At 36.7% G+C, this 19,931-nt stretch overlaps 2 protein-coding genes across 4 annotated transcripts in view; both read left to right on the top strand.

Moving 5' to 3' along the window:
* HisT (Histamine transporter) overlaps nt 1-8,080 on the top strand; it is a 154,428-nt gene extending 146,348 nt beyond the window's left edge. For all 3 annotated transcript variants that reach the window (XM_067089672.1, XM_067089671.1, XM_067089674.1), the window contains exons 8-10: nt 1,067-1,177; nt 2,701-2,853; nt 4,650-8,080. In XM_067089672.1, coding sequence (XP_066945773.1) covers nt 1,067-1,177; nt 2,701-2,853; nt 4,650-4,803 — 418 coding nt within the window. In that variant the 3' untranslated portion in view covers nt 4,804-8,080. The remainder of the gene's footprint in view (nt 1-1,066; nt 1,178-2,700; nt 2,854-4,649) is intronic.
* Nucleotides 8,081-15,351: 7,271 nt separating this feature from the next.
* Nucleotides 15,352-19,931, top strand: part of PMP34 (Peroxisomal Membrane Protein 34) — a 29,392-nt gene continuing 24,812 nt past the window's right edge. Inside the window, exon 1 of the mRNA XM_067089678.1 lies at nt 15,352-15,509. Within this exon, the coding sequence (XP_066945779.1) occupies nt 15,450-15,509 (60 nt within the window). The 5' untranslated portion in view covers nt 15,352-15,449. The remainder of the gene's footprint in view (nt 15,510-19,931) is intronic.

The raw sequence follows: 19,931 nt of genomic DNA, 5'->3' as shown, positions 1-19,931 counted from the left end.
AGGTCTTAAGATCTAAGGGCGGACAGAAAAAGTGTGGACGGACGGACAAAGCCGGCACAATAGCTTTCTTTTCAGAAGACTAAAAAGGAAATTTGTAATTATCAAATTGTTGCTTTGAAAAGTCTAGGGCACAAATCCCCAAACAAATTTTGTCAATCTTCTATATTTTCATTTTATCCAATTTTTACAGCATTTTGGAAATCTATAATTTAGTAAATAACATATCTACTGGGAAGAATGAACCCTGAGGATGTTTGTGCAAAATCTAAGATTTTGAAGCAGAAAGTCTGGTTAAACTATTTCGAAATTCTTTGTAAGTCCTCGTTTTTTCTCCTTTTTTTTTATTAAAAAGATCAATTGTCAATCAACGCATTGTAAATGTATTTAAATGTTCCTAGTAGTTGTTGCTGTCATTCCAGAGCTTAGAAACATTTACATAATCATGAAACATATACAGTACCTTTTAGGATTATTGATTAATGATAATTAAGAAATAATGGAAATACGTTAAGGTCGTCTACAAAACTTCTTTTTGGAATTATCAGGCTAAAAATATTAAAATTTACTTGAAAGTTTCCTTATGTTGTGTAGAATCAAATATGTTCATACCACGCCCAGGGACCAGCTTAGGGTCACTGTAAAGGCCACAGGGTCTACATAGGATTGTATAAATAAAAGTATCAAGGTAGGGTCAGTATTATTAATCAGGAGATGAACCCTATTCTTATGGAACAAGCCCACAGGGGCTATAGATTTGAAATTCGAGTCTTAAAATGGGATGCAAATCCATAGTTGTGTAACTGTACAAATATACTTAAAAATAAAACTTTACAGAGAACTTGCAGAATCTGTACAATCCTCTTTTCAGTCGTACAGATTCTCGAAAGTTCTCTGTAAAGTTTTATTTTCCAACATATTTCTACAGTTACATAACTGTGGACTTGTTTCTTCAAATGTCAGCTTCTTTAATAAAAAAAATTACCTGTAACTCAAAGCTGTAGGACCATTTAAACAGTCCTGAGGAAGTGAATCATAGTTTCTAACAGATTCTTTTTTGTCTTTTCAGAGCGGTTACTCTGACGATCTACGTTTTGTCAGCAGTGTTCATGTTGGGTTACACGTTCATCTTCCGCCTGGAGACTTTGTGGCTGGTGTTCGTCATGGCAGGATTGCTGGGGTTAGTATCAGTAGACTGCATTCACACTGCAGTAAAGCATGTCATTAACACATGTCAGGAACTTATCGCAAACACGTCACCAACAAGTTGAATGCAAGTCAACAACTTATTGGTAGTTCCACCAGTACTTCATAGGGTTATCCAACATTTGCCAAAAATTTGTTCTTGCCAGTGGTCGATGGCTTGTTTTCAACTTGTTTGTGATATGTATGTGATGAGTAGTCGATGTGTGTTTTTGACATCACAAACAGGTTGAATACAAGTCAACAGCTTATTAGTAGTTCTAACCACTGCTGCTTATGATTACCCAGGTTTTGCCAAAAAACTCGTTCTTCACTAGTGGTTGGTGGCTTGTTTTCAACTTATATGTGATAAGTTTTCGACGAGTGTTTTTAACATGATTTACTGTGGTGTAGACACTCATATTTTAATATTTTCTTATGTAACTCTACTCAGTGGATTTACATCTTGGCTCATAATATGATTCCGATGATTCTTACCCTTACCAAGGCCAAGAGAAAGAGGAGGTCTGCTCACTTCCCCTAGATCCCCATGTAGGCGGAGCTTTGTCTACCTCCTTATTGCGTCAGCAGGTGAATTGCCGTAATGAGCAGGTACCTCTAAGATAAGCCATCGCTTACATAGTTACCCCAGGTGGGAGGCGACTCCACCCAATTGGGTAGACCTTGTTTTTCTAAGCCTTGACCCTAACTTTGACCTTGGATAATTTCGGCCATCTCCATAAGATAAACTGGCAGCACGTTGGAACCGTTCCAAAATAATGGCAGCCCCAAAGTACCACCTATGTCACTACAGTAGTCCCAACCTCCACCTCATTTCACTGCACTGGAGCAAAAAGGGGGAATTTTGCTGTTTGTGTTAGCAGAACTCTGAATGGGGTCACTTTTGTTTTTTTGTTTAAACATAATTCGAGTTGAGTTCTCATGGATGTGGATAAAGATTTTAGTGAACTCTTTTCAAACAAAATCATTCACTTTTAAGTTTCCAGTTAAAGAAATGGTTCAGCAGTTAGAAAATGCCGCTTATTATTATTTTTATTTATAACATTGTGAGCATAGTCCTTACTGTTTTCATTTATTCTTCTTACCCTCCAATATCCAAAACACTCGCCACTGTCTCCTAAGCCCTGTCTTGGAATTTTACATATTATTATTATTATTATTGTACTGAAGAAACGAAACACTTATAAACTTGCTGAACAAGTTATCACAGAGCAGAGAACTCATCCGTGGAAAAGATAAAAACACTTTGTTTCTCACAGGAAGTGTACACAGCTAGCACCAGATTCTCCTGAGTCCTTAAAAAAAACTAATATTGCTTCATTATGGCTCTTAAATTAAGTCTTCTCTCATCTTTGTTCTGTTGTTCAGGTTCAAAAGTTATAAAATCTATTCCTACTAGGTGACCCGAATATTGAGCAATGGATGATATTTCCAATCCTTAATGATAAAACTTCTTACCTTCATCATTGTTGAATACTTACCGTCTCCTCCCTCCAACAGATTCTTCATGACGGGGTATCTGCCAGTAGGCTTCGAGTTTGCAGCAGAGCTGACATATCCCGAAGCTGAAGGAACCAGCTCTGGACTCCTCAATGCATCTGCGCAGTTCTTTGGCATTTTGTGTACACTGGCTGACGGCCAACTGTTAGCTGCGTAAGTCAGTCTTTTCGACATGTCCTGTGTATCTCATATTCTGTGTTTGTTGAACACGATGCTAGAATTCACGCAGCAAGAATGGAGTAGAAAACTTTCAAGAAATATGGGGTACCTTCAATGAAAGTAAATTGCTTTTTTATTGGTTATTCATCAAGCAGACATAAAACTTGTAATTTTTCAAGTTTGCAGTCTTTTGTCCAGTGAATTTGTTTTACATATCATTGACCAGAGTAAACCTGATTAATAGCTGCAATTCTTGAGAGATTTATCAACAAGGTTGTTAGTCCTGTCTGTCATAAAATACCCACAGTAGATTTATCAGCATGAGCTAGTCCAATCTGTCATGCATTACCCTCAGCAGATAGAGCAACGCTGGCTAGTCCTGTTTGTCATGGAATTATCCACAGCAGGTTTAGCAAGTGTGGCTAGTTATTTTTGTCATGAATTATCCAAACAGATTTAGCAAGTAGCTAATTCTGCTTGTCCCTTTGTCATGACAAATCATCCCAGTAGCAACAGTTTTGTCATCAGTTATCCCCAGTTTAGACAGTAGCTAATTCTGCTTGTCACAGATTTAATTATCCATAACAAACTTGGTTATCAAACAGTAGCATTAACTAATTCTGCCAATTTTGTCATTCAGTTATCCCAGATTTAACAAGATATCTAATTATGTCAAGGTTTGAACAACAGTAGCTAATTCTGCCAATATTTATCCCAACAGACAACAGATTTATTATCCAAACAGAGACATTATCTAATCTGTTAAAAGTTATCTCAACAACAGATTTAACAAGACAGTAGCTAATTCTGCCAATAATTATCCCAACAGATTTACCAAGACAGCTAATTCTGTGATTAGTTATCCCAAACAGATTTAACAAGACATTAGCTAATTCTGTTAATAATTATCCCAAAAGATTTAACAAGACATTAGCTAATTCTGTCAATAACTAATTATTAACAACAAGCTAATTCTGTCAGATTTAACAAGATACCTAATTATTCCCAACAGATTTAATTAGTTATCCGAACAATTAACAGATTTAACAAGAATTAACAAGACAGCAGCTAATTCTGCCAATAATTATCCAAACAGATTTAAGAAGACAGTAGCTACTTTTGTCAATAATTATCCAAAAAGATTTAAGAAGACAGTAGCTAATTTTGTCAGTAATTATCCAAACAGATTTAAGAAGACAGTAGCTAAATTTGTCAATAATTATCCAAACAGATTTAAGAGGACAGTAGCTACTTTTGTCAATAATTATCCAAACAGATTTAAGAAGACAGTAACTAATTGTGTCAATAGTTACCCCTTATAGAATTAACAAGACAGTGACTAATTTTGTAAAAAATTATCTTAACAGAATTAACAAGGCAGTAGCTCATTCTGTCAATAGTTATCCCCCAACAGATTTAACAAGACAGTAGCTAATTCTGTCAATAGTTATCCCCCAACAGATTTAACAGGACATTAGCTAATTCTGTCAATAGTTAGCACCGGCAGATTTAACAAGATACTAGCTAATTCTGTCTATAGTTATCCCCAACAGATTTAACAAGATGGTAGATAATTCTGTTAATAATTATCCCAATAGATTTAACAAGACATTAGCTAATTCTGTCAGTACTTATCCCCAACAGATTTAACAAGACAGTAGCTAATTTTGCCATTAACAGTCCACATCAGATTTGTTGACAGCAGCTAATCCACTCTGCCACCCTTTACACGAACAGATTCGACATCTCGCCACCTCATTTCTTGCCTGACTTTGCGCTCTTCCCGGCAGGTACGGCGACATAGCTTCTAATTTCCTATTGGTCATCGTCCTAGCAGTGGGAGTGGTCATGACAGCCTGTATCAAAGAGGAGCTGAAGAGACAGGCGGCCACCAAAAAGACAGACGCCCAGGCAGGGGTCGAGGATAAGGAGCCGAGAGTCTAGGAGTGAGACCCACAAGTCATCCTGGTTCATCTCAGTATTATAGTCGATGTAATTTATGCTCTCATTTGTGAACAAGATGTGCACACACGTATATGACCGTATGGGTTTGTGTGTGTATGTTTGTTTGTACATATATATAGCTGATGACCTGATATGTAACGTGAATGATATATGACCCGTTGTGTAAGTTTTTAAATGCATGTGTGTATGCATATATATATATACTCACACATGCATATACATGCATTGATGCTTGGACTATCTTTCTCTTCCCGACTGAAGTACACCTCACACATCCTCCAGATTAAAACTACACTGAACAACTCTCACACTCGTCCCTATTTTGACTGTTGGTTTGATGACCGACAACGAAACCACATAAAGAAAACAAAGAACATTCCTAAGTGATTTGACAATACATGCAAATATATATATAGATGTGTCTGACACATGAAATAAGGGGCCTAGATCCCCTCCCTCCCCCCTCTAGGACTTCCATGTAAACCAGATTAGTGATACGTCAATGTGCATTAGACCTTTTCGTCTTTCGATTTTAATGACGTCAGACGTCGCGGTCAGCCTCCAAGGCACAGAGCAGAACACAAAATCTCTTGTCGTCGTAGCATTTTTACCAAGCTTTTATACTCTAGGGAGAACATTCCTCGCCATAGATAGGAATGCTCGTCGTAATTCATGATAGCAGACTGTGGAACAAAAGGCAGGGCTTTTTGATAAAATTCAGAGATATTTTCATTCATGTTGATCGAGTTCTACACAGTAAGTGCAAAAAAGGGAGACGAAAACACTGTCTTTTAGACTAGTCAGATGGTTTAAAATCTTTGCTGTCCTCGCCTGCCTTAACCTTGACAGACAGTTTTGAAGATTTTCAGGACCCAAATTGAATCAGTCGCCACTTGGAGATTATAACATCTCGTAAGATTGTCTGTAGAATATATCATACCATGTTTGGCAAACGACATCCCTACTTTCTAAAAATAAACCCCTGCGTTGTCTTGGCTACGAATCAGTGCCATTCGGTTTTGCAGTGATTGTTGTAGAATGAGCCTTGAGAAAGGCCTTTCATTCAGAATGTTAAACATAAGGTATATTTAAGAGGAATGTTGATCATGACCTAATCGACCATGAGAAGGTAGAGTTATCCTGTATACAAACCAAACATTCTGAAAATGCTCTTTGAAGGAATGTGCCCATTGTAAAGGAGTGTCTGCCTTTTGAATAATCGTCGTAAGTGCCATTTTTGTGAGAAAAATATCAATCTTAAGAAAACAGGAGAAACACATCTTTCCCTCAAAATAAGTGTACTAGAAGGTGCCGTTGCAGAGGAGAAGGATGCTATGGAGCATTGTTAAATTTAATAGCAAAAATACATTTAGTGACCAGTGTATTTAACGCATGCGTGGTTGCAGTATATATCGTCGTACAGTTTTCATGCGTGTAACCAAACGTATTCATGTTTATCTTATGAGCTTTATGTATATATATGACTGTAAATATCATTATTTCGAAGTGTGGATGTCTGAGATGCTTTCCTTGCACAAATATGTGGATGTGTGGTTGAATGTCAGACATTTTTCGTGTTAATTTTGATAAATAAAGGCATCAGAAGCCTAGTCTTGCTTGTGGTCGTGAATGTGTAAGATTGACAGCACAGCAGGAAGTTCTTTTTTTTTGCTAGTAATTTGAATATTTGAGGTAAAATATGATTTAATGCAGGAGGCTCAGTTTTTCCAGCCCTTGGGAGAAAGTCAACTTTCAGCTGACGGAACCCCATTTGATTGATGGTGTTACTGTTTTCTCTTTTCTAGTGAGGGAAATGGTAAGTCCTGTAACTACTGAGGGGTTTTATCTGTATAGATCCACTTGTAGCAGTTTTTATATTTGTGTTTTTGTTATTTGTTTATTCTTAAAACACCCAGTTTCAAATATTTCTTTAAAACAGTTTCACTGTTGTAGTTCAGGTCACTCGTCCTTTTCCTTTCGGTAGAGTCTGGTGGTCCACACCAGACCTCATGCTCTCTTTTATACTCTACCTCACTCACTGACTCCCTTGGAGCAACAACAGGTGCTGGTATAAGCCACCTCAATCTAAACCAACCCAGACGCCTTCAGATTTCTTTTCTGTAGTGCAATTTGTTCCTGGTGCTTTTATTGCGTCTAGTGATAATTTTTTTTAATATTTAAAAAATATAGGAGGACTTAGCATTTTTATTTTTTTTAATATTTATAAATAATGTAGGAGGGCTTACCATTTTTAATTAACATTTTGTGTTTTTACTTTTCATATTGAGAGATTTATTGGTATGAGGACTGTTGCGGAAATGTGAATAATAAATAGTAACAGCTTGGTATAATTTCTGCGCAACTAGAGCACGGGAATGGAATAACAGAAAGATAGATTTGAAACAGTAGTATATTCATTGTATTAAAAGGAAGAAAATATAACTAAAGCTATTCAAGGCTACTGCTAAACTTTGAATTGAAGTATTTATGGCGATATGTAAGCCACTGATGCAGTTGATTTGTTGCGTTGTTACGAACGAGAGATTCATATCTAAAGGGTCATCCATTTTTTAAAGGACTTTTTTGTTGGAAAGCAATGTTTATCAGAGTTTAAAAGCAGTGCTGAAAGCTGCAAAAACTTCAGGAATATACCAGTTGCAGTTGGCTGCAAGCTGACAGCGTGAAATATATATACATAAGGACCCATAGAAAGAAAATTACCACAGGTAACTCCAATATTTAGTCTGTTGCCCCAGCCCTGAACACTGTTAAATGGCGAAGACACTTGCAGTGAAACAGCATTTGCGGGGGGGAAATTCTCCACATCCAGAGCTATTGTTGTTTTACCGTCTGAATAAATAATGTCGTAAAATCAAGAAAGCTGTAAATAGCTACTGCTGTATTTTCTGATTTATTTACGGAAACTGACTCTGTTTTGTGTGATGAGGGGATTGGCTTTTGCATCAAGAAAGGGAAATTTAGATTGCAAAATCCAGATTCGTATTTTCTGTCATCCTCCTCGGTTTTGCATTTTGTCTTCAGATATAAATTACTTAGAACAACTTGCAATTAATGTTTCTCTTAGATAAGTGATAATATGTTTATCCGAGCCGCTAAAATGTAGTCTTCTCGAACGGAAATATTGGGTGCGGAATATCTTGGAAGGTTCATGCCCAAAATGTTCATTCCAACATGTTTACCATATTTTTATGGGTGTTGAAATATATATGGTTCATAATAAATGTTATTGTATTTAGCTTTATTTTATTCCATTTTTAAAGAAAATGTTTAAGATATGTGGATTTCTGTTCCACATTTTTATGACTACTTCTAGGACCATACTTTGGATTTAACTTTAGCTATTTCATCAAGAATTTGGGAAATGAATAAATCAGTAAGCAAATAAATACACAAATTAATTAATTAATTAATAAGTGGTAGCTAGACAAGATTATAGTATTGTTTGATTTAGCCAGAAACGGTCAGCTAACTTCAGAAGCGAAGTGGGTTATCAGTTTTTGTTCCGTAGATTTAAGAGTGTATGTACTAGTACTGTATGTTATGTATGCAAGCTCTCCTTATGCATGTAGGGTTAATGTGTGTATATTGTGTATAACACGACACTGTGAGATACATGACAGTTGAGTCAGCATACTAACAAAGCGGCAAAGAAATGCTCGGAAACTCAAAGCAAAGTTTAAAAAAAAAAAAAAACTAGTAGGTATTACGATATGTCCCTTTGTTTATCCACGTCAAAAATCGCCTGAGGTTATCATAGTTTTAACGTAACTTCAGTGAGGTGACCATGAGTTATTAATATTATTATTAGATTATTATTAGTATATATTAGAAAGTACTGTATATCTGTAAATGGTTGAGAGATGATTCAATTTTATTTCAAGGTAGTGACTGCATGTCATGTTAGTGTTCAGTGCTAATAATGAATAAGTAAGTGTTCTTTAATGGAAAACTTACGGATCTAATTACAGTGATAGACTGCTAACTCTCTCTGCTACACCAGACAGACCAAGCTAACTGTCAGCGATGTGTGCATTGGTATATATATTTATATATAAAAGATAAGAGCATCACCAGTCACTGAGTGTAATTAACTGCAGCAGCTTCCAAAGACTGTATCTTGTGTCGCTGGCCGTTTGAGCCGGAACACTGAGCCACGGATTAGATCCACGGCGTTAGAATACTTTATATTTTTTTGAAAGCATGTCTACATTGGACCATAACTTGTCTTCCATATTCCATCTGAATGAGTGATATCATTGTGATTGAAAGTCATACCCGTGTCCTTATGTAACGAAGGTGTACGTTCACATGTGTAACTAACATTCCAAGGCCAGTAGATTATTTGCCGTTGGCAACACTGAAATATGGCTTCGTGTCATTTGGTGTCAAGAAGAGTGCGCTTCAGAGAGAGGTACTGCCTTGCATCTCTGTGGGTTTTGCTTACGTGTAATCTGAGTGGGGATGTTTGTTGTGTTAATTCAGGAACATCAAGAGGTTTGAGGATTGCTTAGTCACTGGGTGTTCAGAATTCTAACTCTGTGATCGAAGTTGATGAATAATCAATCTCTCTTGTTATTTTTTGTATGACAATCAGTGTTTAAGCCTTGTTAGAAATCAAATATTTAGAATTACACCAACAAACTGGTTATTCAGATTAGTAGCCTCTGAAATTTTAAAGGAGACAAGTCACAAGCTCAGTGTCTTTTTAGATCCATGTTTTGTGTATTTTTACTAAAAAGGTTGTAATTGAAACTAACTGTTGTGCGTCTTCCTCCAGGGTAGAATTGCATGGAGCACAATCTCCCACAGTTGCTTCTGCAACAGTTCATTTATTAACGTTACTGTGGCAGTGATAAGTAGACTTAAACTGTAAGTTAGGACAGGCTAAGTTTTTTGAGATTGTTTATTTATTTATTTTTTTTTTTTACTTTTACACATCAAATCACTTTTTATATTTTACAGTACGTCTGTCTTAAGGAATCCCACATTCATCCTACTAATCATAAGTCGGGTTTCACCTTTAAAAGATATTTTCATTTCTCAATATCAAGATATAACTTACGAGAATATGAATTTCTTCTTCTTTATAAAGTGATACTTGAAACCTACAAGATATACAGAGACCAATGCAAACTAATTCTTCTTGAAACAAATGATACTTGCGCCATAAAGGATCAATAGAGGCCAGTATAAACAAATGTAAATAAAGTTACAAGCTTTCGTACAATTTTAGCGGAAGAATAGTCGTATATTAATCATTAATAATTATGATCATTTGATGTCGGTCATTATATACATTATATATATATATATATATATATATATATATATATATATATATATATATATATATAATATATATATATATATATATATATATATATATATATATATATATATATATATATATATATATATATATATAATGTTAACTATAGATATACGGCTATGCTTTCTTTCTGTACTTGATAAAACATACTCTTTTATTTAAGCTTGTGAAAGCTTTCTCAGAATGTCGAAATCGGCATTTTGGTGGATTTTCTCCTACGTGGGACTTTGAGTTCACGAATCTGACATTTTTGGCACATAGCTTCAGTCAGCCTCTGCAGAGGATGACATCACAACCAGTCATAGATTTTCGTTAACATGAAGTCATTTCAGGATGTACCTCTTCTCGCAGAGGCTGACTGGCTCTGTGCTAAAAAGAATTATGTAACTATGATAGAAAGCAATTCTGTAATAGTTAGAAACTGTGCATAGCATATTTCATGTACTTTATAATATACACAAGTAGATGAAGTCAGTTTTGGTTGATATTTATGATACGGAAGAACTTAGGATCGTTTTGTTCAGTGTGTTATTACTGCCATTTTATATGTGGTATAAAAAAAATCTTAGATGGCTATAAAGGGAACACATTCTTATCTAAATTATTCTCATCAGTGTTACAAGGGTAGAGTTTCTGTTGCTTTAAACAGAAGCTGAAAATCTTAGAAATTATTACTTTATTTTAGTAGAATGGAACAATGCTTTGCTGAGTGAAAAGTAAAATCAAGTGAATTTTGACTATAAGCAAGTCACTTGATTTTGCTGGGCAAGTCACTTTTTTTTCAGAGAAAATAATTTTTTGTATTATGAAGGTTATTTTAAATCTTCCATCACCTCTTGAATCCTGCAATGTGTCTATTTTATTTGCTTTTATAAATTTACACGTTATTTTCAAAATGTTTCTTTTATACTAGTATTTATTTCCTTTCATCGAAATAAACATGAGAAACATCTCAAGACTTTATAGTTTTAGGATAAAGAAAATATAGACAATTCATAGCTCAGACAAAACCTCCATAACAATTCTATGGCCTAGGTCACTGAATCTGAGGAACTTCATTATCAAGCACTAGCAGCCTACAGGTCAACAGTGCGTCCGATTTCGTAACAGTAGGTTACCAGAGGACTATAATGAAACTTCAGACTCAATGACTTCGGCTAAGGCTAACTGTCGTCTTACCACTGACTGGTCACGCTCATTCTTTGCTCAGATAGACAATCGTGTTTATTTCAGCCTTACGTCTGCCAGTCAGATTCATTTCCAGCTCACTGCCAGTCATTTTCCAGTTCTCCACCAGATCAGTCATCATTTAACCCTCCTATTTATATTTGTTCTTAGGTTATTCAAAGCCTAATACAGTGTGTGTGTTCACTGTTAATAAATCATTTGCATTTCGACAGTAGCCAGTCATGGTCATAAATAGCTCTGTACCAGCCAGTCATATTCAACTCCCCTTAGAATCAGTCTCAACTCAGAATCATTCATCCATATTTATTCTTGTTCAAAATGAGCCAGCGATCTTCATTTCCACCTTAAAATTTATTTAGTCATATCCAGTATTTCCTTCACACCTCAAGATCACCCAGACTCTCTCCATTCCTACCTTGAAATCAGTTAGTCATATTCATTCCCACATAATATCCAGCAACCCTTGTTAATTTCCGTCTTATGATCAGCCGAACACCATCCTCAGTTCAGAATCAACCAGTCATGTCCATTTTCAGCTCTGTATCAACCAGTCATTTTCATTTTCAGTTCTGTGTCAACCAATCAAGTCCATTTTCAGCCCTGTATCAACCAGTTATGTTCAATTTCATCTCTGTATCAACCAGTCATGTTAATTTTCAGTCCTGTGTCAACCAGTCAAGTCTATTTTCAGCCCTGTATCAAACAATCATGTTCAACTTCAGCCCTATATCAACCAGTCATGTTCATTTTCAGCTCTGTATCAACCAATCACGTTCATTCTCAGCTTTATCAACCACTCAAGGTCATTTTCAGCTCTGTATCAACCAGTCATGTTCTTTTTCAGTCCTGTGTCAACCAGTCCTGTTCATTTTCAGTTCTGCATTAACCAATCATGTTCATTTTCAGCTCTATCAACCACTCAAGGTCATTTTCAGCTCTGTATGAACCAGTAATCATTTCAGCCCTGTGTCAACCAGACATGTTCATTTTCAGTTCTGCATTAACCAATCATGTTCATTTTTAGCTCTATCAACCACTCAAGGTCACTTTCAGCTCTGTATCAACCAGTCATCTTTTCAGTCCTGTGTCAGCCAGTCATGTTCATTTTCACCTCTGCATTAACCAGTCATGCTCATTTTCAGCTCTGTATCAACCAAATCAGTCAGTCATAGTCATTACCGGTTCTCCACCAGCCAGTCCTACTAATTCTCAAACTAGTGTACAGTAGTAGGAGAAAGACATACGCCTTTTCAGCTAAAATTCTCAGAAACTTTAGTTGATTTCCAGCCAGTCGCGTTTACTGGCTTGACACCCAACTGAAACAGATAGGAATATAGTGTGAAACGTATTTCACGCAGTTTAGAAAAATCAGTTTTCAATTTCTTATTCAAAATATTTACTTGGTTTTGATTATTATTATTATTATTATTATTATTATTATTATTATTATTATTATTATTATTATTATTATTATTATTATTATTAATTAATTAATTAAGCTTTTGACTCGTAGATTATTGTTCCATATTACTTGAATGACTCAAGAGAAGTGATAGTAAATATCTGTATTTTTACGCTTGAATCTTTAACTTTAATATCCTCTAGTTCTTCTTCGTTCTCCTCCTCATTCTTCCCACCTTCTTCTTTCTTCTTCTTCTTCTTCTTCTTCTTCTTCTTCTTCTTCTTCTTCTTCTTCTTCTTTTTAATTTGAACTATGTGAGTTTTAGGAAATGCTGATTTTATAGGAAGAAATGTGTCTGAAAAAATTGAAATAGAAACCTTTCGATTTTTTAAGTGAATGTCACTTCAGTTTGTTTGAACCTAAGTCATCAACAGTTTTCTCTACTTGTCTCGGTGAATTTCGTATGTGTTCAAATACGTTTCTTGCATATGTCAATGTAAGGATTAATTTCCTTCCATAACAATATCGTTAATTAATACAATCCCGTGTGAGTATATGCATAGTTTTATTATTTTTTAAAGCATTGTTATTTGTTGATGTTTTGTATCGTTGATTTATGATTCTGTGCATATGTGGAATAAAGGGTTGTGTCTATATTCCCTTGGCGAATTTTTTTTCCTTTCTCGGCGATTTTGTGATCAGCTAAGGAAATTAACACTCTGATGACAATGACACCCGGAACAATCAGCTGGTTTTCTGGCCATCAACAATGCCACGAAATGGAACTGAATAAAAGTCAAACACCTCACACGTCTCGAACTGTCGACCTAACCGCTCAACTCTCCTCGCTGCTGCTGGGAGAAAGGGAGATGGTGATTTGGTACGATACATGTACATGAGCCACCGGAGTCGAAGCGATGTCAGGCAAGATAGCCGATCGAGACTACGGTCTACCCCAAAGCCAAATCAAAGTCCTTCAAAAGAAGGCATCGTGCTTACCCCATACAAAAATTGGGAAAAAGCACGTTAAAAGAAGAAAAAAATCTTATAAAGAGAATTAGCTTACTGAAAATTGTTCCTGTTAAGTCTAACTTTCTTGTCGGAAAAAGTTAGAAAATTATAAAAATAATTTACAGTAATATTTTAGTAAGGGCCAGAAATCGAGCATTTGAAACTGATTAAATGATTTTCTTAAACTGGCGTCAAACAATTATGGCCATAAATACAGGGATGAGGGAAAATGAAATTAATCACAAATCTTTGTTCATACAGCAGTGTATTGGAGAACAATGACTATCTTGCTTTCGTGTATTTCATTATCAACAGAATGCCATGGTAATATTCAGTAAAAAAAAAAAAAAAAAAACTTACTTTCATGTTCCTGATAGGCTACGTTGTCCATATCTTATTGGCTGAATTACAGAATGTATTAATGATTTTACTTCAAAGAAGGTGCAGCATGATAATCACAAAAGATTCGTGAGAACTATTTTACAATTTGAACTGTGTGGTCTGCAAAAAGTATTTAATAATAATGGTCACCGTGAAAGAAAAACCCAGTGTGTACCCACGTATTTATTTGTTTGTGTGTAACAGATATTCTACGGGAAATTAATTTAACGTTTAACTATCAAAATATTAATAAAATACAGAGTAGACCAATATACATGATATAAGTATGATGTAACTGCAATTAAATTCTTACGTCATTTTTAGGGGCTAACGATAATAATAATTCCCTAAGACAAAATTTGTTCCGTGAAAATTGCATTATTTTAAAGAAAAACATGATGTCTAGTAAACGAAATCTATAATAATATATAAACGTCAAAATAGCAATGAGATAAGATTACTCACACGATAATCACGTGCTTCATGCTGATACCATGATATTAAGTAACTGATGATAAGGTAAGTGTTAAGTTTGATTCAGACTAAATTGTATAACATCGTTCACTCATAAAATGCTGACTAAGTAATACGCTTACTAACTACTACTTACAAAATGAATTAAAGGATATTCTCGAAACACTTTTCGAAAAAAATCCCCACTTGTGTAATGAGAATGTAAATACAGAAATTTTAAGACTGATATACTGGCAGTCGTTTCTTCTAACAATGAATGACGGCCTTAAAACCGTCTAGCTAAATTGCTGATAGGATGCTGTTGTCTTAAATTTTGCCTACATTACATAAAACTGGGATATGCACAGCGATTTCTCAGGGAAGCCAAGTAAGCAAAACACTCATTCATAAATGATATAGTATCCAGGAAAGGTAAATTACCTAGACAGACACACGAAAAAAAGTAAATGTTCTTTGTTGCTAAGTAAACTGCAAGATAATTTGTAAACAATATGTGGACAATTGACGTGAAATTCCACCTTTTTGAGTAGGATTATATAATAGCTCTTCCAAAATTTCATTATTTTTAAAAGGGAATCTCAATTAAATTGTAAATTAAGACTAAAAATTATATTTTTATATTATTTTTATTAAAAATATTTAGAATTATTTGCAAATTTGAATAGACAGATTAATTTGATGAGGAATTTTCACACCGTACGAAAGAGTCACTACCAAAATGTCGACCTTCTCTGCGGAGTGCCATGACGTAACTGTCATAATCAGCCTTTTCGTGTTTGCAGACAATATTGAATCTAGTCTCCAGTGTTTATCTCCACCATGGCGAAGGCAACGCTTTTCTCGTATAGCAATTTAGTGCATGCTGTGGCCGGTGGATGTGTAAGTATAGTGCTGAAGGATGTTAAACAGCCTTTTAAGATGACCTTGTGTAGGTTGGGGCCAGTAGACTTGGCCCTACCGGTACCGTAATTTACTGGCCCCGTATTTTTAGGGATAGGCCCACCCGTTACAGGTTCACAGTAGATTATCAGAAGCTTAATTTAACCAAATACCTCTCGGGGAATACCCAAGGGTATGTTAATATCAGGAAACTAAAGAAAACTCCTTTGGCAATCTAGTTGGTGGGTTATCCTAGGAGGGCCCTGGTCGTTTCGGCCGTAAGTCTTGTTGAGGGCCGTAACAGGTTCACGGCCGAAAATAATACGGCCTAATCGTCCCGAACTCGGTTAGGGTAGCCCTATTTCTGTCTTAATTTAACCTGGGGTATGTAGGCCAACCTATTGTATGGCAATAGCCAAGCCTTATTTTACAATAATTAGAGTCCAAAGCCCTAAAGATATCAGTAATTCCAAGGGAGAACTCTTCATGGTGATGATAATTAGTATTAATGAAGATTTTTGACCGAACAGTATATCCTAGCTTAGAAAACTGTGGAGAAACAAATCCACAGTTATGTATGCATTCAAATATATTCTAAAATAAATCTCTACAGAGAGCTTTTGGGAATATGTTTGATTCCCCTTTTAACCCAAATATATTTTTAGAAAATAAGGTAAAACTATAGAACGACTCCAAGTGGCTTATTACCTTGGAAATTTAGTTTTCCTATACTTTTAGTGTTGCTAATGAAGGAGATGGAATTGTTTATTGGTGGTTAATTATTATTAACCTCACATCTTTATTGGTGACCCTTTGGGATAGGGGGTTTTTGGGTGGGTTAAAACACAGCGAGAGAGAACAGACATGTTATTGTTATGATGGCCACCCTGGAATGGCTCTGTGCATACACAAGGCATATGGGAGCCGTATGTTCAAGAAGGAATTGGCTAAGGAAACCTATTATAAAAGGGTATAGACTAACTTAACCTAACCTAGCAACTGCCCCCCCCCCCAGACTCTCATGTGAAGGAAACCAAACTTTACCAAAAGTCCCCCTATAACACTGCACATGTGCAGTAGCATTCCAGGGTGGCCAGCATACAATAACATATTAATTCTGAGGTTAATTACAGCCGACCGCCAAAAAGTAACAGTAAATTCTTGATAAGCAACCAAAATACCATAGAAAAATTCAATTTCAAGACAATAAGCCGTGCAAAGTTATACTACAGTTCTACCAAAAATAACTCCACAGAGTTTGATTCCCCCTTTTAACCCAAATATATTCAAAAATAAATCTCTACAGAGCTTTTGGGAATCTGTTTGATCCACCTCTTTAAAATTAGGGAAATCAAACAGATTCCCTAGAGCTCTCAATAGAGATTTATTTTTAAAATATATTTGAACCCATACATAAGTGTGGATTTGTTTTGTTTCTCCATTTCAAGACTCATGCTACTATGAGTATTTTTTAATAGAAAAGTGTGTATAGATGTAGTACAGGTGAGATAACTTGAGAGATTTATCAATATAAAGTAAGAAATTTACCATCTACTGTTTTTTACGATAATCCCCTGGGGGCTGGTACTACACGTGGTGTCCCATGGAGCTTTTCAGTGTAAAAAACAAACAAACATAGGTAAATTTCTCAAGATATTTCGGTAAATTTTTCAAGTTATCTCACCTGTACTGCATCATATAACCTAGACTTTTTTCTAAATTATTCAGTCAAAAATTTCGTTGATAAACATTTCTGTGCAGATAGGTACATGTTGTCACACGTACAGGAACAGCTTTTGTAAGAAAAATTGGTTAAACTTGAAAGTAATACTGCGACCTGGTTCCCATCAGTCACTGACTGGAATATTTACTGCCCTTTATCCATGTTTTTGTGCAAATTTTGCACGTAAACTGGAAGTTGCCAAACTTAGAAGGGTGCATGTATTTTTAAAATAGTATTCCAGCCTAGAGCTAATATTTTTTCAGATTATATTCATATTTGCTCCAATTACATTTAAATTATTCATATTACAACTTATCCAGAATGAACAATGGTATTAATATCATCAGCAGGGACAGTTTGGCATGTTTCCATGGTAATTATAATTTGAAATAACCTTATAATTGAGAGGCTAAGTATTAATTCAAATTGCAGTACACTCCCTGAACACCTGAATTCGCCCTTAATCCCACTAGCCCGAACAACTCTCAATTAGGCTACCAATCCCACTAGTGGGAATTTTAACAGCCAGCGTTACCAATACTGCAGGTAAAATCTTGTCTCTTGAGCTACCATAACAAATGGTTGGCAACGCTGACACAGGTGTGTTCTGACGCGCCCACTTTCGTCAATTGCTTTTTGTTCGCGCTGATGGAAAGTTGTTTTCTTCTGCAGTGCAAGGTTTTAGTCCTATTGCCTGACTTCTCTTTGTTTTTGGACCAATGGTGAAGTCCTGGATTGTATTTTAACGGTTTTTCTCCTGGATTTTCTGGATATCTTTGATGTGGAATGTCTTTTGGATTTGGACTCGCTGGTTCCCGTTCTTGATTGATCATCATGGACTCTTTCACCTTCTACTACTGGGCCATCGACTTCGACGTCGTCCTCGACTGCCCCTATGACTGTGGATGCTGGCTTTCATCGCTGCTTCTTCCTGCAGAGACGGATGAGTACCTTGAGTCACAATAGACATTCTGTCAGGTATGTAGGAAGGTTAAGTGTGATGTGCAGACTCATTGCGATGAATGTTCCGATTGGAAGGCACAAGAGATGGAGGATTACATTCGTCATCACAAGTCTTTGGCTAGTCAGATTCTTCGTTGCCTCAAGTATCTCAGGCTTCTGCTACAGATCAGTTGATGGATTTAGTGAGTTCAGAGGTAGTCAAACAGATAGAGGATAGGATTGCAAGTACTATGGAGAATGTAATAGCTAGTCTTTTTCAATATTTCTAAGATAAGGATAGTAGTAGTGTTAGGATGTCTAATCCTTCTTCCTTTCAGCTCCCCTGCCTATTCCAGAACCAGCCCTAATGGGTGCTGAGGGTAATGGAGAACCGCAAAACCTCCAAGTAGGCAGGTTCTCCGGCCCCCTCGGCGCAGAGCAGGCAGTGAAGGATCCCTCCCCCAACCCCCTTGTAGTATTGATAAATTTAATGTTTATAATGTTAGTCAGGATCAGGATCTAGGCATGATGAAGGAGGATAGGTCTGGGTTAGGTAGTGAGAAGGTAGTAAGGGTGCAGAGTCGTTCTCCTGGATGGGTTCTGGTTTCGGGTTCGAGTGGTTTTTGTGCTCCGGCAAAAGTTTCGCCTTCATTGCTTCTTTTCAGTCTGGCTCAAAGTCTCAAGTCAGTGTTTCAGTTCCGGTGGTGCAGAATCCTTCTGCTCTAACTCCTAACTCACTTCCAACTGTTTCTGAATCTTCTACTGTAGTTTCCCCCTTCTCTGTGTTTTCTACTCCTCCATCTGGTAAGGCAGATTCTGGTGTGTCCTTTTGGCTTCTAAAGTGGTTTGCTGGACCTGCAATTGGATGTGGCGGAATATATAGCCTTTGGTGAGAGGTTATTTTTTTTAATGGTTTCTCTAACATTAGAGAGTATGTGACACAGTAGTGTCCAGAATTCATGTTGGATATGTTTCAGGATTATCGAGGGGGGCCCGATTCGGTGTACCTTCTGTCCCTTTGTTCTGAGTTTCCTTCTGGGTTACATGTCGCTTCATCTCCTGCTCCCACATTCTCTGTCGCTCCTTTTTTCAGTGTCCTCTTTGGTCTCTTCTTCTCCTGCTCTATTCTTTCTCACAGCTCCCGCATCTTCCATTTTCCTTCCTTCGACTTTTGGCTTTTCCTCTTCTCGGGTAACTTTTTTTATGCTTCTGCTATTCATGTCTCCCGCCCTTCCTTCCTCAGTACAGTCTTCTTCGGTAAGAGGAGCTTCCGGACAGGTGAAAACGCAGTCTCGGCAGAATTTGTCCCCAGGCGTTTCATGTTCCATCCCTTCAGGTATGCGCAACCCCTTGCTTCCGCTTCAAGCAGCTGTTCCGGTAGTATCAGGTATTTCACAGGGTTTGCATGTCACTTCCAGTTTGGGTTTGCACTCCGCGGTTTTGGCAAGGCTTGCAGTACCTTCTTCGAGCGGTCCGCGGCTTTCATCACCTGCATTTTCTGCGGCAAAAACTCCGAGGGAGTTTCTACCTCTTTCATTCTCCCTCCTTCTTCTTCATCATCTTCTTCATCTTCTTCCATCCCTCTGCAAGTGGTTTCATTTGCGCATCCTCCCCCAGAGTTTAGCAACGTGGGTTTGGCTACTCTCACTCGTCTTCCCCTTTTTAACAATGTGGAATCGGCTCCGGGTTTCTCAGGTTATCCTTCTCTTCCCCCCGGCGGATACAACTATGCGGATTCAATTATGCGGATCCAGCTC

Source organism: Macrobrachium rosenbergii, chromosome 46 (assembly GCF_040412425.1).
Source record: "Macrobrachium rosenbergii isolate ZJJX-2024 chromosome 46, ASM4041242v1, whole genome shotgun sequence".
Lineage (NCBI taxonomy): Eukaryota > Metazoa > Arthropoda > Malacostraca > Decapoda > Palaemonidae > Macrobrachium > Macrobrachium rosenbergii.
Note: the sequence above shows the minus strand (reverse complement) of the source record. Positions and strands in the feature narration are given on the sequence as shown.